The following is a 19,361-nucleotide window of genomic DNA, read 5'->3' as shown; positions in this document are numbered from 1 at the left end:
CCGGGCGTGTCGCTGAACACGAGGACGTGAGTCTATCGTGTCTGTCTCCTCTCGCTCTCCTCTCCCGTCCATCCGTCCGCTCCTCGCGGGGATGACGGAGTATAATGTCGAAGAAAAAACAACCCCCACATGCACATTACGAGATGTAGCCAATATAAAGAAACTTTGGCAACTCGCGGCCCCCCAAATGTGCGCGGGGACCGAGGATCATCTACGAGGACGCCCAAGACAGTGGTAGGGCTTGGGCGGCGGCGGAGAGCTCAACGGTCTCAAAGGCGCCGCCGCCAGGTCCTGTGCCCAAGCACGCGGGTCAGCAGCTCGGACGTCCGTGAGGAGGGCGTGTTGTGTTGGGGTGTGCGACCCGCGGTTCTGTTCGGACGGGGAACCTAAACATGGGCCGGAGTGACGCAATCTTTGGCATTCATTCATGTAACTTGTGATATTGATTGTGGTTGAGACGACGGTGTCTAATTCGACGCCCGCCGGCATAACTAAGCCCTGCAGAGCCTGCAAGCAGAGACGATGTGGTCTATAGGTGTTCGACGTGGGGCGATTCACGCAGGCATTCATGGGCGAAACACTCAAGAAGTAGGTTGTTCAAGGTTTTTTTCATATATGCCAGGTGCTGTCTAGATGTTTCTGCGCCGTCTAAACTGCATCAAGATCAAACGCCCCCAATCATAAAGATGCAACCCGACCCTGCGCCGTTCTTTGCTCGTTCTATAGTTGTACAAGGCAAAGGGGGGCCCTTCCTGCGCACCCCATCCGCTGTCCTGTATAATCGTCGTCAAGTGTCTTCCGCAAACACAAATGAGAGTCTCCAATTAAAGGGAGTTTCGGAATCAAGTAATAGGTGTGAGAAGATGAATGTGTCAAATCGGTACGAAGTATGTACGGTTGGAATCAATCAGGGAACGCCTTGCCGCCTTGGCAGCGTTGCCCATCCGTGTGGTCGGCTCGCTCTGCCAATCCCCAGCGAGCCTTTCATATGTGTAGACTCCATCCGCCCGGGAAAATTACAAAGTCGTATGGCGGGAAGAAGTTGGGTTCATTCGTCTGATCTCATCACTCATGCGTTCCAACCGTACTTGGAGGCAACCTCGTTCACGTAGGGAGCGTAGTCGGTAGCGTAGCTCGGGGCCAGACCGCCGAAGAGGACGAAGATGAAGAACAGGGCTGCAACGATCACAATGACCTTGCGGAGAACGGGGCGAGTGGCGCCAAACTCAGCCCACTGGCGACCGCCCTCAGCAGCGTAGCCCTTGAGGGCGTCCAATCCGAGCTTGTAGTAGATCATACCGCACAGGGCAATGCTGTAGCCGAAAGCCTGGAGACCGGAGATGGGAGTACCCCAGATCATCATGGAGGCGGCAACCAACAGGATATCCTTGAGGACACCGCACAGGGTCATGACCAGGGAAGAGGTCTTGCCAATCTGTGAAGTCGTTAATAACGGAGCAAAGCATCCTCCTAGAATCGGACGAAACTTACCAAGAAGACAACGGAAACGTTGAGCAGGAAGGCGCACATGCCGTTCAGGAAGAACGTTCCCAGACCGACGTGGTAGACCTCGGTCATGCTGACCTTGGGAATCTCCCAGAAAAGGGCGACAAGACCGTTCATGGCGGCGCACACCGGGGCGAAGTAGTACAGCGAAACCAAGGGGTCCATCTTGTACTCAGCCGAGCTCAGAAGGGCCTGTACCAGGTTCAAGCGGATGGCCTCGAAGATGATACCACCAATCTGGTAGACGAAACCAATCCAGACGAACTTGATCTCACCGAACGAGGCAATGATGACACCGACGACAATGGCCGAGACGTTCATCAGGACCTTCATGTTGGGGGCCGCAATACCCATGACCCAGGACGAGAGCAGCACGGCAACAGGGGTGGTGGCCTTGAGCATCTGGATGAAGGCAACAGACAGGTAGAGGTAGGTCAGGTTACCGCAGATCAAGCTCAAGCTGAAGAAGAAGCCAATAGGGACAATGGCGCGCAGGTAGACGCGGCCAGTCATCTTGACCGTCTTGCGGCCGTCGAGAAGAGAAGTGTAGCGGGCCATGATCTGGGTAGCGACAGTCGCGAAGGTCAAGTGGTAGGTGGTCAGGATTACGGGGTATCCTGCGCGCGAGCGTGTTAGTGACCAGCAGGCTCTCCCTCTCTCGTCTTGTCACAGCGAAGTGACGAGATCCGGGGGGAGGATGCTTACGGAACTCCAACGTGTCCAGAATCCACTTGTTGAACAGAATAACGGAGGAGGAAAGACCAATCCATGTTCTGTAGAAGTCATATCAACGGTCAGCTCGTCGTCTCTCTCGATCTAATCGCAAGCGGGCGGTAGGTGGTTCGACGTACGCAACATAGACAGCCGGGTGGATAGTGGACTTCGGGGGCTCAGGCTTCTGGGCCTCCGGGTTCACGGTGGGTAGGATGGTGCCCTCAGGGCGGGCGACCTCGCCGGAGCTTCTGGTCTTCTCGTCGGCTCCCATTTTGTCGGTTTTCCTAGGTTGCAGGTGCTGCTGTGGTTGGTGTAAGAGAACGAAGGTCGGCGGACGCGCGCAACGGTTTGGTATAAGGCGGTAGAGCAGTTGGAAAAGAAAGCGAGTTTTTCTGCAGCGTGTTGCAAAAGTAACGAGTGACAGCGGCCAAGCCAGCTAAGACCAATTAAAGACTTATGGTGGAGTCGGTCCCCGGGGGGGCGTAGGCGAGAATTCGGGGGGGGGGAGGGAGGAGCGAGGCGTTGTCTCTCTGGCCAAGGAGGACCACTTTCAAAGAAAATGATGCTGGATGGGGAGAGTCGACAACAAAAGAAGAGCAGGACGGTTGCGTTTCTGCGACGTGCGGGAAGAAAGGAAGTAGTAGTAGTAATAGCAATCGGGAAGAAAAAGAGAAGACCCGGGCCAGACTTGGGGGGAGCACCCGGTTTCTTTCAAATTAGGCCGTGCTTGGTCGTGGATATCGCTGCAGCGCAAGGCCTGTTCCCTGGCACAGCACAGCACTGGACTCTCCAGTACAGTGTAGCGCAGCGAGGTACCTGGCGGCGCGCAAAAGGGGCTAACAGCGTGCCCCCGGGGATGGAGGGGCCAAAGTCCCAGCTCGCTGCGACCCACACCCGCGCGCAGCCTATCACGGTGCTGTGCGGCCACCTTTGGCACTCTCTCTCGCGTCATCCAGCCCCTAAAAAAGCAGAGGCCAAGGTGCTCTACTCAGGGGGGCAATGGGGAGGCAACGGGGGCAATAACTGCATGTTGGCAATCAAGTACCGCGCCAACCCACTGCGCAACTTTCCATCCAGGAGGGATCAGCAGGTGCGATGGGGACCGCCAGTGTGGCTGTGAGGTGCTATTTGCCATCGTTGGTTTGCTCGTCAACGAAAAAGCTAGGCGAATTCAGATTTTTTTTCTTTCATTCTATCTTCCGCAACAGGACTGCATGAACCATAATTCCGTGGCGGTTGCAGGCTGCTGCAATAGATTCGCGTCTAGTGGGCCCGAACGGGTTAGACGGACGATTCAGCCCAGCTCATTTGGAAAGTACATGCAGCACCGCGACTGGATGCACACACTACTACACACACGCACACCTCTCTACTGTACTGTACCTAGCTCGCCTCGAGACGAAGCCCCTTGAGTTCAGTCAAGAGGAGCATGGGATCCCGAGCGACTAGGGTGCCATTCGAATACTGCGCAGTGCGACTAATTCATCAATTGCATGCTTCTATGGGAATGTCCAGCAGAATTACCCGCCGCCAGAGTATAGCGGAAGGGGTTCCACCTATCCGTACTGGTATACTCCGTAGTCACTACAGCCGGGGTTGACGGTCACCCATCCCCTAGGACTGCCTGAAGACCATCATGTATTGTATTGTCTACGGAGCAGCATAGCGTCCAGGCCATAGCCTCCCTGGAATGACCACTCCAGCACTATGCAAGCCAGGGACCCAAGTTATATTAGATCTTTCTGCGATGCACCCATTCAGGCCATTAGCACGCAGAGATATTTCCATCACACATGGCTAGTCGACCAGGGCCCAGCTCTCGCCAAGATGCCGCGGCCACCAGTTGGACCGGGAGATGAAAGGCTGCATTAGCCTCCACGAAAACGGAAATCGTCATCTTCAACCTCACGATAAGAGAACGTCTTTGGCGCCCGTGCCCAATCCGGATCCCGTAGCGGGCGGCTCACCTCGCCCGCCCCCCTGTCTTGCCTTGTCGATAGTATTTCCAGGCGGCAGAGCCGCTTCACCACCATGCGATGGTCTATTTCCGCAGCGCCTTGTGGAGCAGCTTCGTCGCGCAGCCGTGAACAAGGTGCTTCGAAGGCTTGTCGAATCTCAGATCTTGTGTCTCAGCAGCCTCAAACCTTGACGGGGGGCCGCACACGGCCGTGCGAAACCATGGCCGCCCCGTAGACTTCTCTCTAGCCAATGGACGCGATCGTCCTCCACAGCTTTCCTAATTCAAGCTCGAATATTGCGACTGTGGACTATACACGTGCAATCGCCGTTGGTAGTTTCAAGCTCAATGATCGTTCTTGTAGTTACCCCGTTCTACAGTCTCTGTACCAGAGTCGGTTAGGGAGAAGCTTGAGAATGACACACCCACATGGATTTGTCATTGTCCGTGTTGTAGCACTTGGCTCACGGGGTCGAGTGCAACAGCTCGTATACCTGCGTGGCGTATACGTGTCGTATCCTGCTCATGGGATCCTCAGAACTCTTGATGAGGCTGGCTTCGGCCCTATCTGACTCACTAGTCAGCAGACTCGTAAAGCCTATCCCGTACATGCTGTACTAGCCGCGTACCAGCGTCCGCAGTTGTCAATGCAATAGGATTTCCCGTCCGTCTGGTAGCAATATGCAGCAGCACCATCCCGCGATTGGCGAGAATTCAGAAACATCGCGGGTACGCGCTTGCAAGCCAAGCATCTGCCGCGCTTATGCAGCTGCAAGTGTTTGCAGAACCTCATGTGTCTTAATAAGCTCCTAAGCTACCGATCCAGTTCTCAAAGTTTCAAGACAGCTGTCAGCAGTGTGGTAAACCATTGCGTCGTCACCAGTATATAATTAGCAATTCTTGAGTCGTGTGCCAAGGATCCGGGAATATCGTAAGCTAATGCCTCAAACGAAAAACCAGGAGGTCAGCCAGATCCTCTAAGGGGATGTTCCGATCTGCAGAGGTCTGAAGATCCGGTACTCCCTCGTCACGACGTCGAAAGCCTAAAGGATAATTCGAGGTTTGGTGGACATCAACATGAGACGACGGCTTGGCAGCTCTTGCAAATCATTATGCAGATCCTGGCCGAGTTGGAGGGGTTCCGCACACAAAGAAACAGCCTCATCCGGGTCTCATCAAGCTCCTCATTCCCAAACAGCAGCACTGCCTCACGGATTGCGGATCCAACCGAGTACTTGTCCTCTTAGTGACAAGTTTCCTTGGTGCGTGTGGACCACGGATCAGCAATTACGTGCGGCTCTCCTTGCTTTGACGGAGCGGTTGCAAGCTTGATGCTTGACAGGCCCTGCAAACTTGGCCTGCGGCCTATCAGCCTGCCTTTTGTGTGACGAGCAGGGGGGCGGGCGACCAGGCATTTTGCATAGACGATAGGCTTGACTGGCTCAGATTTGCGCTCCCTATCGAAATTAGACGATCTGCCGAGACCCATCTTCACCCAATTTCGGTGATGAATCGTCTACCAACATCAGACAGATCAGTCGGCTAGCAGCTTCGCAAGCCACGAATGATATTGTAATTGGGAAATGCAACACAACAACTATGCCAGGTAGCACCTTATTATTATTAGTTGATGGTGTGGTGAAAAAATACTGACGCTAGCGGCCACACGGGCAAACGCAGGGTCGCCAACGCCACGGGGGAGGTTTGCCTGACTCTCCCGCTAAAGAAGGGTAGCTGGCTTGACTCAGGTCCAGGGTGGCCGTGAATCGTGAGGAACGCGTGGCTCGCCATTGGCCGCCCGTTGCCCCCGAATACCCAGTCTGCCCGCTGCCTTCGGGAAGCCGCCCGTGGACCTTGAGCAGTGACCAACGGATAAACATGAATCTTGGATGGGTGGCCCCAAGCAGCCGGGGATGGGTTGACTAAAACGGCACCATAATGACGGACATGAGCTTTGATGGTGATATCTGCGGGAGCCAGCCGTGAAACGTGGGCTGCCAAGCCCGTGCTGGTCAAGAATCTGGGTGCTGGCGGCGGGCGTGGATATTGCTTCATCTTATAAAATTAGCGACAGCAAGGGTTGCACGACGTGACTGTTGATCCGGCGATTTGAGGCGGCCCGGGTTGTGGGAACCTGCAAGCAGGTCGAGGGAAATTCTGGCGTTGCACATTATTGACGTCTTTGGCCTCTCAGCGGTACTCTGTACATGGAGCGAGAAAACATGGCTGACCACCCCCCGAAGAGTGAAAGGACAAAGCACAGCCGTTGTGGGAGGCTTGTTTGAGCCGTCTGCATCTGCAGGAATTGCTTTCTTTCTTTCGAAGGGCCAAATGCAGGACTTGGGTGAGCCTCAATCTCCTATTGAGGACAGAAGGGTGCTTTTCCCCCCCCCTCCCCGAGGCTAAGGCGACTGGGTGAACTGTTGAAGATCTCTCCAGCATCTCAGGTACAGTAGCACTAGACCCCTGGTCTCGGTGCCATTTGGAGGGGGGGTATAATGAATTTGCAGTGATAGGCAGGTTGGGACGCACTAGCGCGGGGCATGGAGGGCCGTCCAATCGTCACCGGAGTCGGACACCTAGTTGCTGTGCCACCAGATTTGTCCTGTTCTATAGTTGCTGTGTAGTCAACCCTACCTGGGTCGCCACGCAAGACGACGGCCGGCGCGCAGTCGGAAAATTCTTTGTCGACCGGGAGATGGCCACACACGCACACACACAAGTCAGCCATTGGTGTTGCCGAGCGGTTCGCGGTCGGGACAGCTTGCACATCGCTTGCGCTCCTTACTCGATTGAGGAGGGCCGGCTCCTGTCAGTCAAGCACCCTGCGGTACCGCGAGTCGGTGAGGGGGCCGCAACTTGGGGACGGCTACCCAGTTACCCACAAAGCTCGGGCGAGTTCTGGGCTTTCAGGGTGCCACATGTACCGGTCCAAGGTGCGCTACTGAATTCACCCACTCTCCCAGCCAAGCTTGGGGAATCGACGCACCTAGGGGGCCCAGGGGCCCAGGCCGATTGGGGTATCGGATACCTGGAGCTATCTGAAACCGGCTGGCCACTCGCGCCCCCGGGCGTCGCGGGCTGCTGTAGCTGCTACAAGCGCTGCCAAGGTGGTCGGGCCATCCCTGCACAGCGCCCCACCCATGGCCTCTCCCCTATTTTCTACCACAGTTTTCTCGAACATTGTTGATAGAGCTGCTTGTCCCCGATCCCTCTATTCACCCTCTCGTCCCTTCTTAAGCATCATCTCTAGCAGCCTCGTCCTCTTTGTTGTTGGCCTTGGATTCAACCCAGACGTTCATTCCAGCTATCTCCAGATCAATCATCTCGAGATACGCCGCCTGCTTTCGCTATCCCTCCCCCCACCACAGAAGCCCCCCAAGTGAGACACTATGTGCGCAGACATGTGAGTATTCCCGCCAATTCTCTCCTGGGACGGCATTGACCCAACTGCGGTCGACGTCCCACGATCCTCGCCTTGTGCTGACTTGCCATCGTCTAGTAACGTCGACGTTCTCGTCATCGGTGCTGGCCCGACGGGTCTCGGTGCTGCCAAGCGCCTCAACCAGATCGTATGTTGGCCTTCACCGCCAAAACCGTGGTGCTCCTTTGCTGACCTGGGTTGCAGAACGGCCCTTCGTGGTTGATCGTTGACTCGGCTGAGAAGGCCGGTGGTCTTGCCTCTACAGATGTGACCCCTGAGGGTTTCGTAAGTCGTCACCAGCTCACATTGCCGCTGCTGCAATCCCGCTGACCTTGGCCTGCCCAACCACAGTTGTACGATGTCGGTGGCCACGTCATCTTCTCCCACTACAAGTACTTCGACGACTGCATCGACGAGGCCCTGCCCAACGACGATGACTGGTTCACCTGGCAGCGTATCTCCTACGTCCGCTACAAGGGCCTCTGGGTCCCTTACCCCTTCCAGAACAACATCTCCATGCTGCCCAAGGACGACCAGGTCGTCTGCATGGACGGCTTGATCGATGCTGCTCTTGAGTGCCGTGTTGCCAACACCAAGCCCAAGAACTTTGACGAGTGGATTGTTCGCATGACTGGTGAGGGCATTGCCAACATCTTCATGAGACCCTACAACTACAAGGTCTGGGCCGTCCCTACCACTGACGTAAGAGAAACACCCCCGTCCACGCGCTTTTTTTTTTTGTTGCTAGAGCTGACCCCGGAAAACAGATGCAAGCTGCCTGGCTCGGTGAGCGTGTGGCCGCCCCTGATGTCAAGACCGTTACCAAGAACGTCATCTTGAACAAGACTGCCGGTAACTGGGGCCCCAACGCCACCTTCCGTTTCCCTGCCCGTGACGGTACTGGCGGTATCTGGATCGCCGTTGCCAACACCCTGCCCGACGAGAAGAAGCGCTTCGGCAAGAAGGGCGCCGTTTCCAAGGTTGACGCCGCTAAGAAGGTCGTCACCATGGCCGACGGTACCACCATTGCCTACGAGAAGCTGATCTCCACCATGGCTGTCGACCAGCTCGTTGAGACCATGGGCAACCAGGAGCTTGTCAGCCTCAGCAAGGGCCTGTACTACTCGTCCACCCACGTCATTGGTGTCGGTATCCGAGGTGAGCGCCCCGAGCGCATCGGTGACAAGTGCTGGTTGTACTTCCCCGAGGACAACTGCCCCTTCTACCGTGCCACCATCTTCTCCAACTACTCTCCCTACAACCAGCCTCAGGCCGATGCCAAGCTGCCCACCCTCCAGCTGGGTGACGGCAGCAAGGCCAAGAGCTCCGAGGCCAAGGAGGGTCCTTACTGGTCTATCATGCTCGAGGTTTCTCAGTCGACCAAGAAGCCCGTCGACGAGGCCAACCTTCTCCGAGACTGTATCCAGGGTCTTGTCAACACTGAGATGATCAAGCCCGAGGACGAGATTGTCTCGACCTACCACCGCAAGTTCGACCACGGTTACCCCACCCCCGCTCTCGAGCGTGAGGGCGTCCTCAAGGACCTCCTCCCCAAGCTCCAGGACATGGACATCTACTCCCGTGGCCGCTTCGGCAGCTGGAGATACGAGGTCGGTAACCAGGACCACTCGTTCATGCTGGGTGTCGAGGCCGCCGACCACATTGTGAACGGCGCTGTTGAGTTGACGCTCAACTACCCCGACTTCGTCAACGGCCGCAAGAACGAGGAGCGCCGCCTCAACCAGGGCCCCGTCGCGGCCAAGTCGCTCCCCAGCCGCGCCAAATAGAGCAATATGGCGTCGACAGAAGAGAGAGAAAGAGAGAGAGATGTGGATAGCGTTGTGTTAGACATTTCATGAGAGGGCTTTTCCTAGAGCCATAGAGGCCCGGTAAAGCTAGACAGCTGGAGTTCAGAGGGTTTACGAAGCTGTTGATATTTGATGAGCGGCAAAAATGCGATGCGATGACGGAATGGTCTTAATATAGTTCTCGCGTGCCATGGAGCACGTGGAGACACGGTCCCCCAAGAGGGATACGTTTACCACAATAGAAAGATAGACTAAGCAAAAAATGCTGCTGTTATTTCTAAATTGTTGGTTTTGCAATTGACCATGTGCTGCTTCATGTGCTGTGTTTATGACTTCTTAAATATGGGCTATTTCATTTCCTCGTCGACTGAAAAGCGCGACCAATCAGGCAATGGAAGTTCGAGGCTTAAAACGTGCTTTGGCAGAAACGCGTACCGCTCATTCTTGATCGAAGCAAGTATGATGATACCGAGTTGAATCATCTCGCTGATGTCCTGAATTTTCTTTGGCAAGTAAAAACGAGGCTTGCACTTACACACTTGGCCAATTGGCCGCTTTCATCAGAGATGGTCTGTACAGTATACCGAGTCGCGTCTACCAGACGTTTCCGTGTTAGTGACGGGCAGGGCGGGAACATTGATTAGCCGCGAGCTCAGGGTCTGACGTTCTGGGGCGGCTGGGCCGCTCAATTACATCATCCTGCCAGAGCTCCGTCCCAATTTGGGGTGGCCCCCTTGTTCCAGAAAAGGACCGTCCGAGTCAGTCGTCATTATCTACGTGCATCCAACAAGAAGCGTTGGTTTCAAGGATGACATTGGAAAAGGTGTGCACTTCTAGTCCAGGAGGTTTGGACCTGCATATCGATAGCCGTTGAAGCCCATGCAGCCTGCTACCTAGGTACCCTGTTGGCGAGCATCGGGTTCCCTGTGGTCTTCAGTTAATAAGCATCTGCGACGAGACCCAGTGCTGGGTTTTTGTGTCGGGCCGCAAGGAGAGTGCGTACGGCAGGCTGAGAACAAACGTGCTCGCTAGAACGGACAGGGGTGGCTGGGGAAGGAGGAGTTTTGGCTTGATTCCTTGCATACGCTGGCTCGACCAGGGACGACTCGGGCTTGGAAACAGACGCCTCCCGTCCGCATCTTAGGCTCCGTAGCCCGTATCAGCCTGCCTGCGTGGCTATCGCTGTTGGGACAGCTCGAATGTCCATTCAAAGAGAGAAATAACAATAAAACCAAAGGGCGAAGCCGCTGTTAGACTTGGCAAGCGAGGGCCGATCGCCGTGCCGCATCCACTTGGGTATTCACCACTGGCGATCGACGCAGAGCAGGCACAAGCCGGCGGCTCTCTAGCCCAGTTGGGCCCGCCCAGCCAGGACCCTCGACTTTTGCTCACGACACCACACCACCACGACCGCCTGCATCGTCGACTCTGCCTCTGCCTCACCGAGTCGACTGACGACCAGGCACACAGGCCCCGGCGCACATGACACCTTCCGCCTAGACCTGCCATGACTGCCGCTCCAGCAACGCCTTCGTAACCTCCCTCCCCTCGAGCCGAGCCGAGCCTGCCAGCCTGCCAGCCCGCCCGCCCGTCGCAGTCGGGCCTATGAACCCCGATTCGCCATGGACGGCTCCGTGGCTGTGACGGACGACCAGCTCGATCCCCCGGCTCGCATATTCGAGCGACTGCGTCAGATCGCGGGCTACACATGGGACGAGTCCCAGCGCCCATTCCATTCTACCTACGACAACTGGTACAGCCTCCTCCCCACCCCCTTGAGCGCCATCCCGTCCCAGTTGCACTCTGTGGCTAACGCGTCAAACTCCCTAGGCACGTCTTTGGCACACGGTTTGTCTCGCCGTACTCGACGACATCGACGACGCCCTCCCGCGATGTGGCGAGTCCCCCGGCGTTCGCCGGCAAGCTCTCCTCGTCTAGCTCCCTACCTCTGAGCGAGGGCGGCAGCGAACGATCCACCGCCTCTCCTCCCATTGTGTCTCAGTCGACCTCCGAGTTGCCGAGTGTAGAGGAGCAGCCCATAGTCGCGCGCATATCATACCATGTGCTGCGCGAGGAGCGAGCTTTCCACACGTGCAAGAATCTCATAGCGACGGCGGACCCGGAAGGAGAACACAATGTCAAGCCCTTCGATCTCATCAGGCTGACTCCGCAGCCCGGCGACCGTGGTGCCATCGTTGTCGGTATCTACGAGTACCCGGGCACCAACTACATCTTCCGTGTCTTGGATCTGGGGCCGGCCTTCTATCTCGCCAAAAAGGTCGAGGACCGATTCGAGGCGGACAGACGGGATGGTTACAAGCTGGATCCGCCGATCAGCTTGCAAAATTTCCTCGATTTCGCCATCGGTGCCACTCAGTGCCTCGAGATCCTGCACCATCGCCATGGGACTGTACACGGCGAGATCCGGGGCGACGCCTTCCATTTCAACCAGGAGACCAACAGGGTCAAGCTGACCTCTTTCGGCTCGGGAGTTCGGTCGTTTGAGCACGGTCTTACAAGCACCGGCTGGTCAACGCTGTCGAAGGAGCTCGGCGCCAAGAACAAGCTGGTTTACATCTCCCCTGAACAGACAGGCCGCCTACCCGCCGAGCCAGACACAAGAACGGACATATATTCGCTCGGCGTTCTCTTCTGGCAATTACTTACTCAACAGCCTGTCTTCACCGGCGCGACTCCTCTCGATGTCGTCCAAAGCGTGCTTGGCCGCCGAATACCCTTGGTTTCGAATGTGAGGCTGGACGTCCCGGAGATTCTGGGCAAGATTATTCAAAAATGCACGGCAAAGAACATACAAGATCGTTACCACTCGGTTAGCGGACTACAGTACGACTTGCAGATGGTGCAGAAGTTTCTCATCGACGGGGATCAGGTTGCCCTGAAGGCATGGCACATAGCCTCGCGAGACATCTCCTCGTTCTTCATGCTGCCTACGTCCATGGTAGGGCGGACCAAGGAGCGGCAGGAACTAATCCGAGTCATTGAACGAGTTGCCAGAACACACGCAATCGTTAATGGCTCAACCAATCGATACTCAGAAGCGTCGAGCATATCGAATGATCTGCTCGATACGGCGGACGTGTCCAGCGAGGGTGCAAGCTCTGTTGAAGGGCAAGGAGGCAACCGGAGAAGCGGTTCCTTCACCCAGAATCTACTGAGCGACTCACGACTATCGCGGAACAGTTTCCACCCCTCGCTGAACGGAACAGATGAGCAGACGATATCTGGAGACACTGTATCCTCGGGAAACTCGGGGCCGCGATTGACGAGGGCTTGGGAGAGACACCAATCGGTATCTATAGAGACCAAGAGTCTTGTAGACAGCTTTAGTGACCGCCAGCCGTCGCGGCAGAGTGCCATCGAGAGCACGAGCAGTCTGTCAAGACAGCTGGGTTCAGCCAAGTTCAGGAGGCGTGGTCACTGCGAGGTCGTGACCATTGAAGGTGCTGGTGGGCTGGGGAAGAGCTTCTTGGTGCAGCAAGTCCTTGCCGATGCGAGGAGGAGAGGCTACTGTGCAACTTCAAAATTCGACACGGCCCGAAGGACGGCTTTCGGCCCGTTGCTCAAGCTCCTGTCGTCGCTAATAAAGCAGGCCTGGGGTGAGCGGAACACGGAGACCCCTTTCCATTCTGCACTCAAGGATTACGTGCGTCCCATCTGGCCCATGTTGCACAAAACGCTTGGCCTTCCCGAGTTTCTCCTCGGCCCCCACGAAGGCACAACGGTCGTTCGATCGGCCTCGACTGCTCAAAGTCCATCGAAGGGAGGTAGTGTTCGTTCTGCCTTGAGGAGGCGCGGATCGTCACCTGGCAGCTCGCCGGGGGGCACCACCTCATACCCACGTAGTCCACGGGTGTCGTCTCAAAGCTCACAGGACTTTCTTCGTGCTGGGGGCTCGACGAAGACAATCCGGTTGATGAACACATTTCTGGATATTTTGAGGATCTTCAGCACATACCATTTCATCTGCTTCTGTCTGAATGATCTACATTTCGCTGACTCCGAGAGTCTGGAGCTGATCACACAGATGATAGCTGCAAGACTGAAGATGGTGGTTATCATAACTTTCCGGTCTGATGAGCTGGCCCCAGAGAAAGTCCAGCGCATACTGCAGCCCGCTGAGACCGAGGAACATCCCAAGTCAAGTGGGCCTCGAATCACCCGGATCAAATTGAACCCCCTGAACGAGACCGAAATACTCCAATTCGTGGCCTCGACTGTATGCAGGCCGCCCGAAGAGGTGGCCCCCTTAGCCATGGTCATACAGTCCAAAACAGCTGGCAATCCTTTCTACATGCGGGAGATGCTCAACGCGTGTCATCGATCAAAGTGTATCTGGTATGATCATCGAGAAAGCCGCTGGCGCTTTGATCTTGACAAGCTCTTCGATCAGTTCAAGGGTGAGCAGGGGTACGATGTTCTCGGTCATGATTTCATCACCCGCCGGCTGAGCGAGCTACCGTCGACTTCTCGGTCCATTCTAACGTGGGCATCTTTGGTAGGCAGCTCTTTCTCGTTTGGTCTCATCTGCCGGCTGCTCAGCGGGGAGTTTGACTTCGTTGACGACACCTGCCAAGAAGCCGATGAATTACCAGCAAAAAAGTATACCAAACAAGATGCAATCGCCGGTCTTCAAGCGGCTGTCGCTGCCTGCATCATTGTCCAAGGTGAATCCGACGACAGGTTTCGCTTCGCACACGATAGGTATTTGCAAGCTGCATCCTCTTTGAAGGAGTGCAATATGCGCAAGCAACAGTTCATCATTGCTCAGACGCTTATGAAGTATTATGGGGATGATCCAAAATGGCGAGACAGCATCGCCTCGCACATATGCGCATCTGTTGACCTAGTGAAGCGACGAATCCACCATCGCATGCCATTCCGAAGGCACCTTATGGAGTGCGCTGCCACAGCAGTCGAAAATGGTGCACGGCCGACTGCCGCAAAGTATTATGGCCATGCCGTTGCGTTATTGCAGCCTAACGCTTGGGACGACGGAGAGGATAGGTCCTACCAAGAAACCCTCGAGCTACACATGCGATCGGCTGAATGCAATGTGTTCATGGGCAACAGTCAGGCGGCGCACGAATACATCAATACTATCTTTGAAAGAGCGAGCTCGGCTGGCGACAAGGCCCCTGCGTGGCTTCTCAGATCGCGAATCGAAGCCCAAAGCGGAGATTCCGTGTCGGCTCTAGCGACGTTGAAGGAGAGCTTGAATCATCTCAAGGTTGATTTCGATACCAACCCAACGTTCGAAAAGTGCGACGCAGAATTCATGCAGCTGTCAGCTAGGATCATGTCCATGGAACGCGCCGAGGTCATGAATATCTCGAGTATTGATCCTCAGCTTGTAGTCGTTGGCGCCATTCTTGCAGATGCTTGTAGTGCCGCGTTTTGGAGTGACTGCCTGGACTTCTTCAATCTCTCAATAACGATGCTGAGAATTCATCTCGACAAGGGTTCATTTCCCCAGTCCGGCATGGCACTGCTTCATATCGCGTTCATTGCCGTTGCTCGCTTCAACATGATTGAGTTCGGCGCAGAGATGGGAAGCCGTTGCATCGAACTGTTTGGTCGACTAAAAGACCCATTCTCCTCTGCTCGGGGATACATGATCTATGCGAATTTCATTAGCCACATACAGGTCCCGCTCGTTTTGGCCGTCAGTCAACTAGAGCAAGTGGTGGAGTTCGCAGCCGGTGCTGGGGATCGCATTTCCGTGATCCTCAGCTTTGGCCTCTCCGCTCAGATGCGGTTCTTCGCAAGTGAAAACTACGCGGATCTGGAGGCCATCTGTCAATATTGCTGCGAGGAGATTCCAGGATGGACTCAAGATACGCGAGGAGGGACCTTTTTAATCGCCGTCAGGCAAGTTTCCCGTGCCATGCAGGGCAAGACGCGGCACTGGGATGCGACAGAAATCATGTCCGACGACCAACACGTATCGTCCGAGTACAAATCGTGGCTTGCTAAATCCACTCACAATGGCGGAAGATCCTTACTAGTCTACGAGACGATGGAGATCATCCCTCTCTATCTCTTCGGTCACTACGACAAGGCTTGTGAGGTTGGCCGCAAGTGCTTAGCCAATGAACACCTTATATGGTCTGCAAGGAATACGCGCGCAGCAATGCTGTTTCACGGTCTAGCGCTTGCCGGTATTATGTTCCAGAAGCTGGGTGACCCTCGCAAGCAAGAGCAAAACCTACAGAATGAGACGCTGGAGACCATAATCATCCTCGAGGGGCTCAACAAACGAATCAAGGACTGGCAGGTAGTGTCCAACGTGAACTACCTCACATGGTCCAAGTGGCTCGATGCCCAGATCGCGGAGCTGAAGGGAGACCACGGTTTTGCCATCCGCCAGTACGAGACAGCCCTAGACCACGCTGCGGAGCACAGTTTCACATTTGAAGAGGCCCTCGGCAACTTCCTTATGGCCGGCTTCTTCATCCGCCAGTCCGCCAGGAGATCTGCTAGAGCTGTCCTCAAGGAGTCCGTTGGGCTGTGGCAACAGCTCGGCGCCGCGGGGATGGCTCATCGTATCGAAGACGAGCACTCTCTGTTGCTCCACGGGCCGACGGCAAACTTGCGAACGGTCGAGGTTGGCGTACAGACAGACTTTGCGGGGGATAACGCTGCAGTCACATATCCGGAGGGTGAAGAGGCTATCCAGCAGAGGGCCCAGCCTGGCGTTGTGGAGCTCAAAGATGCGCGCATGGCCGCGTGGCGGGGTTCGATGCCACAATCCGGGGCCGGCCTCCCAGCTCTCGATATGATCGACCTGCACGCTATCTTGGTCTCATCCCAGGTCATATCATCAGTCTTGCGTGTGGACCAGCTGCTAAAGACCATGTGTGACGTCGTCCTGCAGACATGTGGTGGTTCAGCAACTCAGGTCAGTGACACCCCGTTCCCCTTGGCTCCGCTTTCAAATGTGCCTTTATCAGTTGAAGCTGGTTACACAAACACCTTGCCCGATAATGGAGCATTTTAGCTGACAACAATCAAACAGGCTGCCATCATTGTGCAGGACGAAGACTCCGCAGATGGGGAATATTGCATTGCCGCGAGTGGTGAGCCTGAAAGAGGCGCTGAAGCTCACATCCCCGGGAAGCCCCTTGCTGGAACATCATTGGTTGCTGAAAATGTGATTCACTACTGTGTACGCTTCCAGGTCAACGAAGCAGTTTTCATTCCCGATTTGATCCAAGACGAAAGATTTGGAAATGTCAACGAAAGTTGGCTTAGACGAAACCCTCTCAGTAAGACGGTCATCGCCATACCTATACGCCATGGATCCAAGCCACTTCTAGGCGTCCTATACCTCGAAGGCGAGCCAGGCACTTTTACGACTAGACATCTTACTGTGCTGCAATTACTGGTTCAGCAGATTGGCATCAGTTACTCGAACGCCCTGTCAATGAAAAGTATAGAAAAGGTCTCTGCTGAGAACAGGAGCATGATCGAAATGCAAAAGGAAGCGCTTGCTGCTGCCAAAGCCGCAGAACTGAAGGCCAAGCAGGCTGAGGCCAAAGCGATTCGTAATGTCAAGATTGCAGAGGAGGCCGCCAAGGCAAAGAGTGTGTTCTTGGCAAACGTGTCTCACGAACTAAGAACACCATTGAATGGAGTCATCGGTAATTCTGAATTGCTGAGAGACAGCAACCTCAACAGAGACCAGCTTGAGATGGCCGACTCAATCCGTGTCTCGGCTGATCTCCTCCTCACCGTCATCAACGACATTCTTGATTTCTCCAAGATGGAGGCTGACAAGATGAAGCTGTATATCATCGCATTCAACCCCGAGGAGATGGTGCGTGAGGTAGTACGTGCCGTATCGTACAGTAACCGAGAGAAGACATCGAAGAAGAATGTCAAGATCATTCAGGATATCCACCTGCCTCCAATGCTTATATACGGAGACCCGATCCGCTTACATCAAGTCCTCGGCAACCTGATCGGAAACAGCCTCAAGTTCACCGAAGACGGTTCCATTACGATCGGTGCCAAAGTCGAATCTGAGACCCCTGAGCAAGCACATTTGACTTTCTGGGTCAGAGATACTGGCATAGGAATTCCCCAACAACAACTAACGAAGCTCTTCAAGCCCTTCAGTCAGGCAGATGCCAGCACCGCCCGTAAATACGGAGGAAGCGGATTGGGCCTTAGCATATGCAAATCTCTGATTGAGACAATGATGCATGGCCAGATCAAACTCGAGAGCGAGGAAAATGTCGGCACCACTGCATTTTTTACAGTTGCGTTTGACAAAGCGAAGCCAGAAGTTTCCGCAGGTGATGTACAGCAAGTACACGTGCCGCAGATAATCGACAAGCAGCAGGCGCCATCACGTGAGGCGTCTCCTCGAGAGCATTCGCCCAACCCCTTCATGGACTTGACTCAGATTCCAAAAGAACAGTTACGAGTGTGCATAGCGGAGGACAACCTTATCAACCAAAGGATAGCCATCCAGTATGTACGAAAACTAGGCTACTCTAAAGTGGATGCATACGAGAATGGACTCAAAGCCGTCGAGGGTCTTCGAGAGTACGCTAATAAAGGTACTCCGTATCACGTTGTCCTCATGGACGTCCAGATGCCTATCCTCGACGGATATGAAGCCACCAAGCTGCTGCGGAAAGACCCATCCGAGGCTGTGCGCAAAGTTCTGGTCATCGCCATGACAGCATCAGCAATCCAAGGCGATCGAGAAAAGTGTTTGGCTGCTGGCATGAACGACTACTTGGCCAAGCCGGTGAAAGCTGAACTTCTCAGGCGGAAGCTGGACACGTATACCACCGGTCAAGTATCCTCATCGGGTTCCCTAGCTCACGAGCATTCGGTACCTCCAGCTTCTCAACCTGAGACTGGCGCAGCTGGCCAAACAGCTGGATCGTCGCCATCGAGGAGCCCTCCGATCATTTCAGATGTTGGACCTGATGCAGTGGTACCAGTTCCGGCTGCTGCCTCTCATAGAGGGTCTACACTGCCGCCTCCTGTGCAGATGACCAGCCGCACGTCGAGCGACAATCGATCTTCTATATCAGACAAAAGCTCTATCGCAGAGACGACAGCAACATCAGTCTCGACGCAGAAGGAGAAACGCCCTTTCAGGAAGTTGATCAAGAATCGCAAGGACAGCGAAGATAAGACGGAGAAAGCAGAGAAGCCACCAAAGGCGGTCCTGCGGAAGAACCGTCCGTCGAGCACGGCATCGCTGGGCGAGCTGCTCGGAAGCCAAGACAACCTGTCGCCCTCTGCAGCCTCTGATGGTACGGATGGCCGACCGCCGAGTCTCAACAGTGCAAGCAGTTATGGAAGTAAAGGAGCCGATGCCAAATAGAGGCGACAAGCGGTTGAAGAAAGAGGCCGGAGGATGACAATGATTTGGCTACATGCTCGGCGCTCGGTGGACCTGTACTAGCGGCGTATTGCCGCATCTTGTTCTGTCGCCAGGACCCTGATAATGGGGGCGCTGGCGGCTTTTTACCTTATTTTGTTACCCTTTCTTGCATTTTGCATACGGAGTTCTGGTCTGGGGTATGAACAATCCCGATGTTTGATATAGACATGCGTACATGAGGAGGGGGCATGATCATTTTTGGCAGGGCAATCGAGATACCAACCTTCGTATAAGCTATGCAATGGGAAAATACGTGTTTGTGGGCTTTGGACAAGAGCGCATGTTGCCCGGGGAAAGAGGGCCCGGAATGTTGATTGAATAGCCAAGAGAAGAGGGGGTCCAAGGGCTAGCTCATCTGCTTCGGTACAGATATTGAGTGAAATATATCACGTACATCCCAACAAGACGTGCATTTCGTGTGAAGCGGTTCGGTTGAACCTTGTCCACATCTTCGTCCCTACATACTGGTGCTATATCTACAAGACTACTAAGCAGTATCGCTTGGATTTGTCGATAAGCATCTCC

At 55.0% G+C, this 19,361-nt stretch overlaps 3 protein-coding genes across 3 annotated transcripts; 2 read left to right on the top strand and 1 right to left on the bottom strand.

The window, feature by feature from the left end:
- Nucleotides 1-1,069: 1,069 nt before the first annotated feature.
- Nucleotides 1,070-2,491, bottom strand: JN550_006125 (uncharacterized protein; the record flags this gene model as incomplete). Its single annotated transcript, XM_049317829.1, has 4 exons — nt 1,070-1,435; nt 1,492-2,123; nt 2,212-2,279; nt 2,358-2,491. The coding sequence occupies 4 exons, from the start codon at nt 2,489-2,491 to the stop codon at nt 1,070-1,072; spliced, it is 1,200 nt and encodes a 399-aa protein (XP_049172011.1).
- Nucleotides 2,492-7,569: 5,078 nt separating this feature from the next.
- On the top strand, nt 7,570-9,388 carry JN550_006124 (uncharacterized protein; the record flags this gene model as incomplete). The annotated part of the gene is made up of 5 exons (XM_049317828.1): nt 7,570-7,583; nt 7,680-7,749; nt 7,806-7,886; nt 7,953-8,303; nt 8,369-9,388. The coding sequence occupies 5 exons, from the start codon at nt 7,570-7,572 to the stop codon at nt 9,386-9,388; spliced, it is 1,536 nt and encodes a 511-aa protein (XP_049172010.1).
- A 1,643-nt stretch (nt 9,389-11,031) lies between these two features.
- Nucleotides 11,032-18,776, top strand: JN550_006123 (uncharacterized protein; the record flags this gene model as incomplete). The annotated part of the gene is made up of 3 exons (XM_049317827.1): nt 11,032-11,162; nt 11,240-16,328; nt 16,446-18,776. The coding sequence occupies 3 exons, from the start codon at nt 11,032-11,034 to the stop codon at nt 18,774-18,776; spliced, it is 7,551 nt and encodes a 2,516-aa protein (XP_049172009.1).
- Nucleotides 18,777-19,361: the final 585 nt, after the last annotated feature.

Source organism: Neoarthrinium moseri (genome assembly GCF_022829205.1).
Source record: "Neoarthrinium moseri strain CBS 164.80 chromosome Unknown scaffold20_Wmoseri_CBS_16480, whole genome shotgun sequence".
Taxonomy (NCBI): domain Eukaryota; kingdom Fungi; phylum Ascomycota; class Sordariomycetes; order Amphisphaeriales; family Apiosporaceae; genus Neoarthrinium; species Neoarthrinium moseri.
The sequence above is the reverse complement of the archived record's forward strand: the minus strand, read 5'-3'. Positions and strand labels throughout refer to the sequence as shown.